Source organism: Lutjanus erythropterus, chromosome 8, assembly GCF_056507025.1.
Source record: "Lutjanus erythropterus isolate fLutEry1 chromosome 8, fLutEry1.hap2, whole genome shotgun sequence".
Classification (NCBI taxonomy): Eukaryota; Metazoa; Chordata; class Actinopteri; order Lutjaniformes; family Lutjanidae; genus Lutjanus; species Lutjanus erythropterus.
In genome coordinates, this window is record NC_139324.1 from 1,942,900 (window position 1) to 1,960,375 (window position 17,476).

General features: G+C 37.9%; 1 protein-coding gene across 3 annotated transcripts in view; it reads right to left on the minus strand.

Annotated features, from left to right (window-relative positions):
- Positions 1 to 17,476, minus strand: part of slc4a3 (solute carrier family 4 member 3) — a 101,782-nt gene that overhangs the window by 30,889 nt on the left and 53,417 nt on the right. The window contains exons 1-4 of one of the 3 annotated variants that reach the window (XM_084724230.1): positions 12,743 to 13,394; positions 6,169 to 6,314; positions 3,248 to 3,428; positions 2,978 to 3,113 (exon numbers count right to left, since the gene is read on the minus strand). In XM_084724230.1, the coding sequence (XP_084580356.1) occupies positions 2,978 to 3,113; positions 3,248 to 3,428; positions 6,169 to 6,314; positions 12,743 to 12,989 (710 nt within the window). In that variant the 5' untranslated portion in view covers positions 12,990 to 13,394. Of the gene's footprint in view, positions 1 to 2,977; positions 3,114 to 3,247; positions 3,429 to 6,168; positions 6,315 to 12,742; positions 13,396 to 17,476 lie in introns of those variants that run through there. The other 2 variants (XM_084724229.1, XM_084724231.1) reach the window with 2 other exon arrangements.

Genomic DNA, 17,476 nt, shown 5'->3' on the forward strand with positions numbered 1-17,476 from the left:
TATCTTTGAGCTGTGATTAGAATAAGACATTTAAAGATGTCATCTGAGGCTTTGGGAAAAAACTGATTGACATTTTTCACAATTTTCTGCCATTTTAAAACAAACAACTATTAACTGATTAATCAAGAAAATAATAAATAAAACAATCGAATGATTCATCAACAATGAAAATAATTATTAGTTGCAGCCCTACTGTAGGTTATATAAAGGTTTTACGCAGATTTTTTGAAAATTGAGAATCACCACAACTACAAGAGGTCCTTGAACACAGTTTAAACCTTAGATCATATATCACTGGTTTTCACTTTGAGTCATATGCAACCCAGCACAGTTTTTTATTTCCTAACTATTTCTTAAATGTTGTTATTGGACTCATGACATGCTTTATAGTTTCTGTCTGTTCTTTGTTTCCTGCCAAAACTGGAACTTGTAAGTCCTGAACTTCCACCTCCATCCTCTATCCTTCCACCTTACTTTATAATCTGAGATGCCTAATGCTGTGTAGTTTTGAGCCTCAGATTGAAACACCCACTCTTTTGTGTGTGAAACATAAGTAAGTCAGACAGAGGGGGCAAAGATCTTCACAAAGACAGAGATCAAAGGGCCCGGATGGCTCACACAATGAAGAACCAGGCTTTCAATCTGACTGTCAAGGCTTTAAGACCCGGTGCAGCTCCAGCGCAGTCTTGACATTTGAAACGTAGTCAACCCCGGGGAAGTACAGCAGATGACAAGCCAAATGTTGTTAAATGTCACAACTTGGAAATTCCCTGTTCAGTTCCCCTGAGTTTGCCTTTCTGTAACCTCTACTGCAGTATGATGATTAATGAGGATGAGAAAGAGGGCTGGGATTTTATTCTTCATGCTGATGTGCAAACATGTAACCCTCGATCTAAATGTAAACAAAGCAGCTTCCACAGAACCATACGCTGGCAGGTCTGTTAATCCATGGATAAAGAAGCACCTCAATCTAAGAAAACAATGTTTCCAGGGGCCTGTCTTCTGGAGCAGGTGGGTAAGTCATCTGACTTTGTATTAAATGGGATTAGGATTGTTTGAGATCTGTTGCCATGGTAACGCCACAGGCCGAAACTGCACATTGTTCAAGCTTTCAGATCAAACATGCAAAAAGAAGAAAGCCTTCATCAATTCAAGAATTGAACATACTGTGTTTTTAAAACATATGAATATATAGTTTTTATTATTTCCTCAAAAAGCTCAGTCCTGTAGTTATTATAAAAATAACCCAAACAAGTGTAAATAGGGCATTTTTGAGGACTATTTCCAGCAGCAAATTAATGCACATTAGGTTGCTCCTGAGAGTATTTCCAGCAGGAGTGTACATGGGATTGACTTAATAATAAACTAGAGTATGTTTGTGTGTTCATAGTAATGAGAGGACATGTCACCCAGTACAACAGTGTGGCTCACTGATGTGTTTTTTGATTATTTTGTGTTTTTGGACAACAGTAGAGTTTTAAGAACTTTGAGAACACAGAGTAATGAGTTTATAACCCAGTAGCATTATTTTCCATGATAATTTGTTTCATTAGAAATATAATAAATATCTTTTCTTTGTCTATATGTTTATAGCAAACAGCACAGAGCCAGTTTTCCTGTGTGAATAATAAATAAAATTAAATTTGATTCACATATTAATTGTGCTGAAATTCTCTTAGGGTATTCCTAATAGTGAATGAATAAGTACTGCCACTTCAGCATACTCATATTTCATTAGTGGAGCTCTTAAAGGGGCAAAATGTAAGACCTTAGCTTTCAAAAATGAGCACAGCAGTCGAAACAGCAGTATACTAAAAAGGTAAAAGCCCTATTTAATACACAATCTATGGGTGAAGTAAGTTCCCACCAACACCTCCTCCCTAGACTCTAAGCTCAGGCAGGTTAGATACAGGCCAAGACGAGCGCAACATCATAACTGGACAATTAAAAGCGATGGCAAGTCCTGCACCATCAGTTGATCAGCTGTTCATAACTGTTGAGGTAAAGCTAAGCCCGTTATCCTGACAAATAACATGTCCACTGCTCTGAAAATACACACTCTGGAGTTTGAGTTCAGTGACTCTCTGCCTTCTGCCTGCCAGACTCCATTAACATATTGCTCAGTTTAACTGTTTTTAACATCTACTCCTTCTAAATCTCAAGATTTTTAATGATTCCTATTTTATTGAGACTTGAACTCTAATTAACCTGAAAAAGGCAAATAAAAACCATATTTCTGCACCGGAATGAGAATTTCAGAGGAGAGCATGCTGGCTATAGAGTTGTTGTCGGTGAACCCAGTATTTCAACTTAACATTTTCCTTAATCTCTGATGACTTATCATTGTCATTTTATGATTTAGCACAGTAAATATATTACAGATTTGTCCTTTAAGAATCTAATTGATTCCTGCAAAATATCAGTACATCACTATCAGTAATTTTTGACAGCTGTATGAATGTGATTATTATTGTGCAGCTAAAAAAAAAAAAAAAGTTTGCATATGGAATGCTGCTGGGAAGTAGCAGGGTCTCATTTGGGGCTAATAGATTAAGTCACACTGGTTTGGTGCAAAGGCTCGCATACTGGTTGATACCTGATCCAGTATTTTGGAATAACCCTACATTTTATACTTGGGCAATAGTCAAAGAGAGCCTGATCAGTTGGACTCACTTGATAAGACAGCCACAGGTACTTTAAAATATTTCTTTTCTGCAGTAATGTCACAAATCAGGAGTCAAAAATCATGTGTTTTTAATCCTGGCCACCTTTAAACTGCAAAAAATGCTAAATTTTCACCTATTCCTGATAATTATTTGGTCAAAAATATTACAGATGAGGCCTTTAAAGCCTCTGCCCTGTCCTGGAATGCCAGAGTCAATTATCTAACCGACTGATAAAAATGTTCTCTTTGAGGGAGGTAAATTAAACAAGATGTCTTTTAAATACCAAAGTGAGTGTTAGCCTGGTGACTGACCTGTGTTTGAGTAGCAGAGCCCGCAGAACACTGGGTCTGTCCTCAGCTCTGATCTGATCAGAGATGATCATCGTCTCCACCACCAGATGGGCAATGCCGGGCAGAGAGTTCTGCTCCAGGTCCAGAAGGATGGCGCCTGTGGGAGGAAAGTGCGGGAAGACAAGGAACCAAATTGGCTGCTAATACCAACATCCAGTCTTTGGCTTGTGTACTTATTATTATTTAAGTTATTTGTTGAATACTGATGTTTGGCGTGCAGGAGCAGGTTACCATGTGTGATGGTGCGACGAAGCTCCAGCAAGCTGCGGAAGGAGAGCGAGGCCACGTGAGGTTTGCCCCAGCGGTCCGTCTCCTCCTCCACGTCCTCTTCAAACTTGATCCAGCGAGCCCGCTCCTTCCAACGCATTTCATGGTCCTTCTCCACAATTAGCTCATTCAGCTCCACGAACAACTGAAGATGAAGTAGAGCAGACATATGAGCAAAAAAATAAAACCCAAATGATACATGGCTTAAAGGGTATCTTACTTATTTTTCATCTGAACCCTATTTTCCCGTATTTTTGTACCTGATGAATTTTTGAAATTGGACCAGAATTGAAGGAGACTACTGTAGCCACCAGGAGCTAAATGAAGTCCACTAAAAGTGCTTGTTTTTTCCTTTAACAGGCTCAGATTGTTATTCCAAGTGTTTGGAAAGGATCCTTACAGAGACAGAACAGAGGAAGGTCTGGTTTGTTTAACCAGAAACAGCTGTTTTATTGTTCTATGAACTAACCAGACTCCCTTTACAGAAACCTTTCTTCATTCTTCTTCAATCTTTATTCAAACTCGACGGAAACTAAATAAAACTCAATAAAAATGTGTTGGCTCCTCTTTCCACTGTTCCAACAATCACCCACTCTAGTTTGATCAAAGTAAACCTTAATTCACTGCCTTACATGTGGAACAATTCAAGAAAAGAGCGAGAGGGCAGGTCAGACATCAGAGAAGCAGCAAGGAGAAATGACACGTAGAGTCAAAATTTTTCACATCTGAAACAGTGAATTAAGGCTTTATTTCAACCAACTGACCCTTCACTAAGCCCCGTCCTACTTAGTTACTGCTGCTAAGCCTGCCAAACTTTCTATTCTCGCACTGCATGTATGCCATTTATAGTAATAATGGTAGCAAATATAACATCGAAATTGGGAGTCATTGTTGATACACAAGGTCTTTGAATCATTAGAGACGTAAACAAAAGCAGCTCCTCATTTCTAGCTGATGACAGTGGATTTTGTTAGCTAAAATAATGACTCACAAGCAGATTTTATTTTATTAAGTGTAGCTGGCTGACATAAGCTCTTGCTTTCTCCTTGAGTTGGCTGAAAAGCCGGTCTCCAGCTGACATTTTAATGTTTCCATCTGACACTTTTTAAAACAAGAACCCTGTGAAAGTGTTTATGTATATAAGGCTAATGCTAAAAGACTGAGGGTAAAGCTAGCTTACATCTCAGCAAACATCAGTCAGATACTGAAATATGGCAGGTATATCTACATGATGGATGACAGAAATATACTCATTAATGTGGGAAAAGGAAGTGCAGGGACTCGATTAGTGCAGCGGACTTTGTGACAGGTCACCCAGCAAGACCAGCTGGATTGCGATCGCAGAACACAGGGGTAAGAGCTAAGCAAACCCAGCTTAGTCCTGAGACAGCGAGCCAGAGTGAGATGCATCAACGTTGACCCACTTTGATTCTGCATCAGTCCACATCCTCCTCCTCAAACCCCCACAGAACAAATGCAGATGCAGTGGGATCTAACGAGATTGGCTAGAGGTAAAGTTATTGCGGCTAGTAAGCTAGTGTTACTTAGCTGGACATGCTAAAGTTTGCAGCTAATGTTAGAGTAGTTGAAGACAGAGTTTAATCCATTCACCACGTGTGTGCTGCTGTGTTTCATGTTTTTAAGAGACTACAGAAAAGACATCACTGTCCAGACTCATGAAAAGCTGAGTGTCACTCTTCTCTGAGCTTCTTGCAAACTGCTTCAACATGTAGAGAAATGGAAAGCTTGACAGCTCTAGTTACGGTTCCTAAGCTATGATTGGACAGTTGCTGTTTGGAGGTGGGACTTAGTGGGGGATCAATTATTTCTGTCAAGTTTGAATGAAATATATAATTACTGTAAATGTACTGTTTCTGTAAAGGGAGTTTGGTGAACGCGAGGGGAGGTCAAATGTGACCTAATCATATTACCTTTAGCCTAAAGGACTTAATGAAGTGATAAGATGTCAGTGCTGTGATAGCAGGTACTTTCTCTGAAGCCAAGTGAACACTGCTTTAAATATGAGATTTAAAACAAAAAAAAAAAGAAAAATGTTTTCAAGTCGCCTGCATTTTCAAGTGGGTCACGGTTTATTTTATGGTTAATTAATGAGACGTAACAAGTTGTATTTTGTATCAAATTCAGCAAAAAATGATATGTTGTGTATTAGACATTAAACAACTATACCCTAATTAGTTAGCATACACCCAAAGTTGCACTAATAAGAAGTAATAAGTGGTAGTTTAGAACAAATTAGGCAAAAAACTAAAAATATGTTATTTATTTGACAGTAATTATGTGCTAATTAGACACCATACACCTGATGGTACACTTACAAAATATATATGAAATTAGATGACAACCAGAGCCAAAATTTTCTTTATTAGACAATACTAGACCCTTTATTAAATTAGACTTTAATTACATTAGATAATTTGGAACAGATTACAACAGAACTGTACTGTAAAATAAAGTGTGTTATTTCCCACTGTTAGAACCTCATCCACATTAGTTACAGTGTGAAACAATACACTTTAGTTTACAGTGCAGTTTGGTTGCAATTTGTCACAAATTACACTGTATTAAAGTCTAAAAAATGGTCTAATACTGTATAATAAAGAAATTTTTTTTCTAGTTTTTGTCTAATTTGATACAATGTATGGCTTGTTAGTGTATCATTAGTTGCATGGTGTCTATCTTACTTATGGTATAGTTGTGTTTATTTAATGTCTAATAAAGGACATGCCTCTAGTTTTTAGACAAAGTACAGCTTGTTATGTCTCATTAGTGAACTGTAAAATAAAGTGGGGCCTTGAAGTGTTCGCCCTGCAATCAGTATGCAGATCAATATAGTTGGGGGGGAGAAGGAGGGAGTTGTTGCAAACCTCATGAGTTTGCTTATCTGCTGCTCTCTTCTTCTTCTTCAGGCTGCTCAGCGGTGTGGAGCTGTTGCTGGTCCGGGTCATCTGACATCGTGACGACTTCTTCACCAGGTGGCGTCTCACCCCAGGGTTGTCCTCAAATCTGTGACCTGTAAAGCCACAAGTGTTTGAAGTCAAAACGAAAAAGGTCAACATGGCCGAGCTGTGATGTCTTGAGTAATTCAGAGACAAACCTCACTGGGTCTTAACATTTCTGTGAGCAGCAGTCTGAAATGCCCTTTTTAGGACTGTGAGCAAATAAAACATCCTGTCTAACTGGCAAAATGCGTTCCATGCTGGAAAAATCACAAATCAAATTTGTGTCTGTTTGAGTTTCCAGCTGACAGAAGACCATCCAATAACAGAAGGAAAAGGCTCCATGGGTGAGTGGGAATCTGTGTATGCCATGGGAAACTGTTACAGAGGAGGTGGCTTTGCCCCCAGTTCAAAAGTAATTTCATTTTCAATTTCCTTGACCCACAAATCATATTTTATTGAATTCAGCATAATGAGGACCTGGCTATGATTTACCATGTAAAAGAGTGGTGAGCTTGGGAAGCCACTTAATTTGGATAAAGGAACAGGGAAATGAGCAGTAAAAGGCTAATCACCTGTGTGGAAATGTGTTTAGAGAGTGGTTTAAAGGGCATTTACATGATTTGAGGTAATGATTGTAATTTGGCAAAATTGTGACTAATATATTACTTTGAGGCCTTGGTGCTTGGTGATGTTTAGGTGTAACTTAAGAAATACATTGGAAATGGTTAAAGGAAAATGCCAATAAAATACACCTGCAAATGCATATTTACATTTCTGTCAATTATTTTCCTAGGCGCTCTTTGCATTAAGACTGATTTTCCACTTTCCAGGCAGAAATGAGTTTATATTAATTTTATTACATGGATAGTCCAGATTGTTGAAGTGGGATTGGTTGAGGCACAAGGCCATGATGGCGGTTGGCACAATCCCAGTTTGGAGAAGTAGCAGGAGTACCGGAGTAAAGAGCAAAGCAACATACTGCTGTGCACGGTAGTAAAATGTATTTTAGACACCCCAAACAATCTGCTGAAGTGTACAGCATATTTAGGATATTTACACCACTTTAAACTGCCATCAGACAGCCTATTCTGATGGGGAAGCACTGATAGAAAGGCCATATATCCCTCTATCCAACCCAACCAAACTTCACTGGTGAAATCAGTAATTTAACAGTGGACAACACAGAAGTTCCTGGTCTATCGCTGACTTGATTGGTTACTTTGTTTGTGTGACCTTAGTGAACCTGAACTAACCCTTTGAAACACAGAAGACCCACAATAATGCAAACAAACTAACCAATCGAGGCAGCAATAGACCAGCAACTCCTGTGGTCAGAGAGGTAAAATTACTGGTTTCACCAATGGAGTTTGGTTGGCTTTTCAAATCAGACAAGACTGTCTGACAGCAAGATAAAGTGGTGAAAAAAATCCTAAATATAGCATACACTTAACTTAAACTAATACATTTTTTAGGTTGGCCTTTGAAATTGAAATTGTGGTCCATGGATGTGTTAAAACAGGCTCAAACATCAAAATTTGAGAGTAGATGTATAAAACATGGAAGAGAACATGATTGGTAACACAGCAAAGTCAAAAGCACAGCAGCTGAGATGCAAGATTAGAATTATGGGTAGGTATTAGGTTATGGTTAAATTATGACATGTGGTTGGTGCATTTAAGGTCATGGTAAAGATCTTGGGGACATTTCAGAAACTGACATCTGCATTCAGTCTGGAACTGCTGTCGACCAGTCAGACCGCCCGGCGGGCGAATATCATTTCTTACTAAATAAACACTGTCTTTTTTAATATTTTTACATGAGCAGCCAGAGGTAACCAAAGAGGTGAGAGAGCGAGTATATGTGTGTGTGTGTGTGTGTGTGTGTGTGTGTGTGTGCATAAACTACAGTAAGTGTTCCATTCTGCTGTGTCATGCCTTCCTTGGGGAAACAGACAGAAATGGAAATCAAGATGAAGTTAGGCTGTATTTTTATTTTGTCTCCCAGAGGAAAGGCTCTAAAGGCTGCCCTTGTATGAACTGCTCCAGCTAATCCGGTGAGCTGGTTTTTCTCACCATAGGGCATGGACAGGGTGAATAAGGTGAAATGAAGTTAATTTTGGTCCTCTTCCTCCTCTTGAACTGGTGTCTGGCCTGAGCTGAGTAACTGAGTGAGTGTGAGCATTATTACTTTTATAGTTATAGTACAACAGACCAGCAGCCAAAAGTAACTGTCAGGCATACATTAGGCAGTTTCCACATCTCCATGCATTTGATTCAAATTCCACACTTAAATGAATGTAAATACAAATACATAATCTGCACTGTAAATATATATATGTTTTAACTTGAAAAAGTTGGTCTTCGGGCTCCCTTAGAATATTAAGTTGACTGAATTTAAAAAGGCAAGTTGAGGTAATTTTGTGAAGATTTAAAACAAACTTAACTAGTTAAATAAATTTGATATTAGTTCAGTTGTATTTGAGAAAATGTTTACAGTATTTTCAACAATTGATGACTTAATGTGCATCAGAGACACACAAATAAATTTCCTTCAAATTATAAAAAAGAAGGGTCTCAAGAGAGTTTGAGCTCTCAAACAATGCATGCTGGGAAGTCTGCTAATATGCTGATCGTGTTTCTTTAGAAACTAAGCTGACTGAACTCAGTGCAGTACGTTCATCCAACCCATCATTTCAAGTCAAAAAACTTCAAGTTATAAGAACTCATGTTCATAAGTTCTTAAAACAGTTCTAGAATTTAAAGTTTTATTAACTTGAATAAATAAAACTTGTATATTTGCATTAACTTAATGAGAAAAGGTTAGTTGACACTAAATTCCTGTATGATAAATGAAACAACTTACTGCCATAGAGTTTTGAGTTTTGAGCCCAACTAGTTACTTACTTTTCTTCGTTAGAAAAACTTATCTTTGAATTGTAGAAACCCAATAAATTGTATTTTGAAAAAATAGTGAGTAAACTCAAGGAAGTGAAAGTGAATAATGGTCAATTTTTAAAATTTTAAATTTAAACCACATAATTTTAAAGCACCAAAATAATGACCAAATAATAACATTTCTTAGTTTCTAAAACTCAAAAATTCAAGTTTATTTAATGAAAACAGTAACTAAATAATCTCAATTGAAGATTATAGGTTGGGAAACTTATTTTAGTACATTTCAAAACTTAAATAGTTTTTTTTTACAGCGTCCTTCCAAAGACGGAATTGGCTTTGGGGATCATAGATTCGTTCGTTAAAAGGTAATATCAAATCTACCCAGAATTCACACGGTTTTTCTTTATTATTAGACATTTATGACTCTATTGCCTTGTGGCACATTCATAGACCATTGACTATTATTTCTTCTGAGCTTGAAGACAAACCCTTTGACTTCTCTCTGCGATATGTAACATGAGCAGCCTCATGATTGGTCTTGATTGCTCACTTGGGTCAGTGATAAGACACACATGATCTACATTATATTTATTCTCAGGAAAACAACTCAGCTAAACTAACCCTGTGTAACCAACCATCTCATTTTGATAATACTGCATTTTAGAAATTAAATAAATCCCAAGAATGACCATAAAACCCCTTCATTATTATGTGCTTGCCCAGGTACCATGCTGTCTACATACTGTATCTGATTTTCTGTTGCTTTTGTCCAACATATTTGTAACCAAACAAACTGAACTAAACTTTTTTTTTTTTTTTTTTTTTTAACTAAAGTGGCATTCTTTAGATCATCCACTGGCAAACCGGACCCCACCCAACCAGGGGGAAGGGTGAGTAATCATGAATGTGCCAGCTTGTGTATCCCCAGGTGCTGGAGAGAAACCTGAGGTTTCAAGGACACTTTGAGACATGTAAACAGGAGGACATCAGCATTGACACGCCAACTCTGTTCCCAGTTGACAACCTGCTCTACCTCCTAAGCCACAGCAATGCAACCTGTAAGGGCCCAAGCCCACATTAATTGTTAAATGAATAAGCCTTTCTGTTACAAAGGACTCTGCATGTGCACAAAATGAGATGGGATCAAAATTCAACCATGAGCAGTTATCATTGTTCATGGTTAGTGGTCAAAGTTCTTGAAAACAGAGATGTTTTGGCTCAATTCTTCTGCTGTGACTTCAGCCAATATCTTACTATTCACTGTATTCACATGGCAGCCATTTTTCTCTGATGTCACACTGAGAGCTCAAATGGTGTACTGCTGTGTTGAAGGTTGCAAGTTGTATAAATGTAGAATCTGACAAACTGTTATCATTTCAATGCTTCTTGATTGATCAGCAACCGAAATTGATAGTGAAAATCTGGAGGGACATTGGACCTTATTTCAAGCTAAAATGACATATCTGATAAGCACTTCAATAGTGTTACACAATAGCTGATGGTCAACCACTTCCTGGCTAACAGTACCATTTGATAATGTTAGAAGAAAACTTGATGTTATGGCAGGAAAGACCTGCAGTAATTTGGAAATATTAATGCACATCTTGGACACGTTTATTTAACCCCAAGTCTGGAAGTAAAACGTAATCAAGCTTGTAATGCTGGCCAACTTTAATATTAACTGTCTTGCTTTTCACTTGACCTCAGGAATGTTCTGGTTAAGTCAGTGACATTATGCTCACTGGCACACATTTCAGTGTAGTGTTGATACAGATTACATCCAGCACAAAACGTTTGTAAGAATGATAAGAAAAATATAACACCAAACTGCTAGTTTGTTCAAACCTAATATACTGGTAACTGTTTTAGTTGTGTTGCTTAAGTACTTGGGCAATAGATGATAGTGATAGCTAGGAAGTGTCTGTATGTCTCACTGATGGGTTATCAAATATGTCATTTCAGCTTGAAAAATGGCCCGCTGTCCCTCCAGATTTTTATTATATTGTCTATTCAGTTGCTGATCAATTGGGAAGCAGTAAAATAATGATAAATAATTATTTTCCCGATTCCCTGCATTTATAAGATTTGCAACCTGGAATACAGCAATGCAACATTCGAGCTTCCCACCCTGAGTGTGATGTCAGACGAAAATGGCCACTCTGTGAATATGGAAAATTGGTGAAACAAAGTCATAATGGGGTGTGGCTTCCAGTTTGGGATAAAAATAAACAAGACCAAGAGTCTACAGTCAAGCTAGCAGCTCAGGGAAGCCGATGTAAACATGATGATATTTAACAACTTATGTCCTCCATGAACATCATGAATATCGTGGTCGTCATCACCATCAACACCCACATCAGAATCCTGTTTGTTGATTTCAGCTCAGCATTCTCCCATTAAGCTGATTGGCTCGAGTACCACACCCTGCAACTTGATATCGGACTTTCTCACAAACAGACCCCAGACACTCAAGCGCTCAACACTGGAGCCGCTCAGTGCTGTGTGTTCAGCCCCCTCCTGTTTACGCTGTGCACCCATGACTGTAGCCTCAGACATGGAAAAAAAACTCTATCATGAAGTTCGCTGATGACACCACCACCATTTGCTGGATTTCAATCAACAATGAGACTTCATTTCGGGGGAAATCAACAGTCTTACAACCTACTGCTCAACGTCATCAAAAACTAAGGAGGAGTGACATTTTCAGATAAACGAAGAAAAATAAATTGCCAGAAATTAATCACGCATTTCATCTAACAGTCATTGTGGCACTTCATACAAAAATTAAAAAAATATAAACCTCATTTTGGTACTAGCATGAACATTAGGGCATCCATAAAGTCATTACAGTTTATTTTTTTAACAAAAAGCTTCATGATAATCCATCTAGTAGGTGATTCATTAATATTTTGCAAAACCTGAGAAGGTTTGAGCTCCAAGATGTAAGCACAATGAAGGCAGGGTGCCACAAGCATCACAGTACTGCTCAAAATTCATACTAACCCAGTAGTTCCTAGCTGTTTTCACCAACAACTGAACCCTACATCAATTAGCGCTTGTGCTAAGATATTTCCAGCTGATCAATCAAATATTTTTTGCATTTTCTGGAACATAGTTTTATCACAAGACCAAAGTGCCATGTTTTTAAGTCTAAATAGGGATAAAAATAGCAGAACAACACATGGCTGGTCAATGAAATGTCCTTCCGCTCTAGCTGTGACAGACCCCAAAACCAAACAGGGGCCACTGGATCAATAGGAAAGCAGGAAACAGCAGCAGTCGAGCACCGTGTCAATTCAATCAATACCACGGGACAACTTTGTTCTGTGTGTGGCCATGAATGAACCTTATATTGTCATTAATTTGGCAAGCTACACAATCAATGGAAAAAAAGTGAGAAAGTGTAAATAGAATAAAATGCTTGACCATTTGAATTTCTCATTGTGTTATGACTGCCTCAGATCTCTGGCAGTAGCGAAGGTTACGTTAAGCTTCTAATGACAAACAGCCATGACTTAGAGCTCGCACTGAATGCACAGAGGTGTAATGCTACCCTGCAAAAGTACAGCTGAATCTCCACACAAACACAACTTCACACAACTTACGGATAGGTTCGAGTGGTGACCCCAGCTGAGTGTGGATCGACTCAAGCAAGTCATAGTCATCAAAATCCAAAACAAACTCTTCAAAGTCCTCAAACCCTTCCACGTTAGACAACGAGCCATGGTGCTGCGTTTGGGTGCCAAAACCTCTTTGGACACTGCACCGACGTTCAGGACCATGGTGGTCGGTGGAACGCTTCTTCTCGGAGCTCCCTTGCCCCTGGTTCTCCTGTCCCTCAATGTCTGTCATCTCCACAGTCGGTACCTCCTCCTATCCTCCTCTCTCCAAGTGGACGCACTGCTCATCCAGGGCTTCCAACTCTTGAACGCCGTTGCTCGCCCTGGGTCGCTGTTCTGGTGAGATTTGGCCTTTCCAGGGAACGCTAGGCTATGTGTTGAACCAACGTAAAAACAACTCCAAAATCAGTTGTTTTAAAAAGAATTTCACCTCAGTCAACCTAGAAGCAAAACAGCTTGTGTTCAGGGAGTCCAACTTGCGAACAAGAAGTTATGTGGAGCAAAAGAAAACACCTTTCAGTAGAAAAATACAAATCATAAGTACAAGATCCTCAATGTCTTTTGCTAAACAAAATGCAAAGTTGGACCCTCAGGCAGAAGCCTCCATACTGGATCAAAGATCTGAGAGAAGCATGAATGGTGGCGACATTCGCTTCACCTGCAACCCCAAAAGGAAGTATTGATAAGGGATGGTCCACTTTGTGAGACCCGCCTGCCAGCTGAATGGCAGCACCGCCCTTTTTTAATGATGTCTCCAGCCCATTGATCCTCATGGCTGCTGGAAAACCAACATAAAGTGGATTGCAGCAGAAGAGTTGATGCCTTCCGTTTCCATAGTGCAGCCATTATTTTCCAATGGTGCGATGTGCACGAGGGTGAAGGTCAAGATCCAAAGCATTCAAGGCATCTCCAACCAAATTGCATTAAACTGAAAAAAACTCACACATATTTACCAAAAAGACACATGCAGAAATCTGTACTGAGAAGTCCACAAACACTACTCGCAGAATAACAGAATAACACCTAGAGAGGACCAGTTTCAGCACTCTGCTTAGTGAGATATCATGGTGCTAATTAGCGTATCAGAGCGAGCTGCACCATTCCTGTCCCTGGGTCTCCATGGAAACCATGCGTCCCCCGAGGTGTCGTGGTCTGACTCGTCTACAACAGGTGCACCAGTGTGATCCAAACAGGACGCTCTCTAAAACATGCTGGGTATGCTTGAATATTGTGTGTGTGTGTGTGTGTGTCCACATTTGCATGCAAGTGTGTGTGTGTGTGTGTGTGTGTGTGTGTGTGTGTGTGTGTGTACACATATAGTACAAGGATTTGTAGGAAAGAATGTGGTATTTTCATTTTTACTGACTTGTATTTCTTTTCAGTTTATGAAGTAGCTTAAAAGTATGATTCACTACAATGTGTCACTATACATTTTCTATAGATACCAACTGTGTCTTGTTATTTGTGTTCTAAACAAAACAACAGTCATGACTCCTGGATGAAACGAGACAAATATTCTGTACTTCTCCAAGAGAGGTTGTAAAACAGCACTGAAAATGTTCATTATAGGGCTGGACCGTTTCAAAATACAGAGATTTTTCTGATTAAAATTGTGATTTAAATTAAAATTATATATTCCATTTAACAGATATTAATAATATATTGCATTGCATTATATCAGCCATTTTTGACAAATAGGTCAAATCATGTCCTATAAAAAAAACTGAAAAATTATTAATGCCAGCAGTCTAATTCCAACTTTAGGCTGAAAGTCTATTTTTAAGAGTTTATACATATGAAATATCTATACTTTCTTAAATGTTTTGGTTTGCTTTGTTTTTTTACTTTCTAAACTTTTCCTGTGCCAAACAAGAATTCATAAAATCAAACAATTCAAAAACAAAAAATGCTATTATTATCATCTGGTTTAACATTAATTTTTTAATTTTTTTATGAAAATGTTTAAAGTTGTGTCCCAGATTTCCATCAACTCTGCCAGATTTTTACAAAAACATGATTTAATCAGGCATTAACAGAGTTAGCCATACCCTAAGCTCCCTTATCTCACTTCCTGGTTTAAAAAAAGGCGGGAATACCACTCAAGCACTGGTCACCTTTCAATTTTCCCATAAAATTCATTAAATATTATTGCTATCAGATGTTTATCAACCATAACATAACATGTCAACTCCGTAGCTCATCATGTTGCCTTTTAATTAAAAATGTGTATTTTGATTAGCATTAAGAGAACTCTTAGCAACTTGAAAAAATAGCTACTCACTACAACTATGCTGAGAAATTATGTTACATTTTTTGTTTGACATCAACTGTGTCAGACTTTCCATCTTTTCAAGAGTTTGATATTTTTTAAACATATATTTTCCAACATAATTGAAGAGTAAAAATCAAAACTCCCTCACAACATGGTTTGTCCCAATTTCTCAAGAATGTGTGATTTATTGTATTATATTCTATTTCCTTTATATTACGCTCTGAACTGATTAGTGGTCTCCATAGATTTCTACTGAGCATAACTTCAAATATTTTTTTTTTTCATGAAAGGAACCTGATGAAATGATGCTGCTGTTTGTCGCCTCGCAAGATGCCTCCAGCTCTCCCAGCTGGTCTGCTTAACGCCTGTTGCACCCACTCATATGACAGCAGCTGTCACAGGTTGATCTCTGATTGGCACTGTTAGCAGAAACACATCACTACACCACAAAATTACTCTGAATTACACTGCACAAATACAAAATACAAATTCAGTTTTGGTATTAGCCATTAAAATCAGTTCTGAATCATTAAAATACATATTCAGAGATTAAAATGTAAAAAGATTTATTTAAAAATTTAACAGACTGTCTGATAGTTGAGCACAGAATACAGTGGACCAAAGAACATCCTTGAACACTGATTAAAACCTTCCTGTGATATATGACTACATGTTATCACAGACTAAGGTCCCTTATAGAGCTGCCAACTATTTTGACAATTGATTGATTGGTTTGAGTGATTTTTTAGGAGAAAATAAAAAATTCTCTGATTTCTGCTTCTTAAACACAAATATTTTGTGTTTTTTTCACTCCTCTGAACTGAATATTTTGGGTTGGGGGCAAAAGAAGACATTTAAAGACATCATGTTGGGCTTTGGGAAACACTGATAAACATTTTTCACAGTTATCTGACACTTTACAGACAAACAACGAGTAATCAATTACTCAAGAAAATAAATGATCTGATGAGGCCATGACATATTGACAAAAGTCCCAGGATAAGTTACACTGTTTTGCCAACCTACAATCTTTTATTGAGATAATTAATTTTCTTCTTTATAAGGCCTTAGAGTTTTAGAAATACCTAAAAATCTGTATTTTTAAAAAATGTTCACAGTGAGCTGTGAATCTGATTTGTCATTATTTGGGTGCTTGTAAATTAAATAACTGCAACTGAAAATTTTAGGTCATAAACCATTATTCACTTTGACCTTTCAAAATTACCAAACAGTTTTTTGAAATACATTTCTTTTTGTTTCTAAAACACAAAGATTATTAAAAAAAAAAAAAAAAAGAAAGAAAGAAAGAAAGAAAAAAAAGAAGAAGAAAAGTTTATAGGTTGGGAACCTTTTTTAGATTAATTTATTTAAAAAAAAAACAACTGAGTTTTCTAAACTAAAAATAATTTGTGAAGATAGACACCTTGAACTGATGAATTATCTCAAAATTATTTTTTACAGTGTAATATGTGCTTGAGATTTCTTTCATCCAATCATCTCATATCTCTGTCTCACCTCACATCACTTAACCTAGCTAGTTGCTAAATGACTCAAAAATCTCAAAACTACATGATGCCATCAACAGGATCATTTAACCATCATGAATCATGACTCTGTAGGCCTTAGGCTGTATTCAGACCAAATCAGATGCTGTGGCAAAAATGCCAGTGCTCCCATTCATTTGAATGAGGTTTGTATATTTAGGCTGCAGCAGTGGGGACCACAGGGGGGTGGCAGAAAAATAACAGTGGCCCTGCTGCAAAAAGTTGAAACAGAATCATCTTTTGGAGAAATGTAACCCAATGTGACATAAATTGGTGACCCTGAGATGTCTCTTCAACTGGACGGAGTTCATGAACCAAATGGTGATACTCTCTCAGTTGTGTCCTCGCTTTGTTTTTTTTGTGTAGCCAGCTTGGACTGCTGAGTTGGGCTTGCAGTCTCTGCTTCAGAATAGCAATATCACCTTTCGTTTGTGTCCATTTGTTTTACAGAGTGCAGAAATGGTTAAGCAAGCTAGAGAGTGAATGAGAAGAGGGAACAGTGGTAGCAAGTGAGCCTGTTCTGGTTTCCCCCACCATCAAAAACATGTATGTTAGGTTAATAACCAAACATGACAATGTGTGCTGGTGGTTATTTTCACTTTGTGATTCTGTGTGTGTCATTATGGCAAAATGTGGTTCTGGAGACAGCAGGGTCTACCATAGACCCCTAGACCCCTGATATGCTAAGGTGACTTGAAAGACATCATGTATACCATGTTTCTAATCTTAATCTTCATTTTACTTCCTTAGCTTAGAGAGTCAGGGCTTTAGGAGACTTGGACTACACCAGATGAGCAGTATGGAGTAATTTTATGGAGTGTTTTTAAAAAACTAAACCCAACCTCCATAATGACTGAACTTTCATTCTTGGATGATCTATCTCTTTAATGTTTCCAATACTTT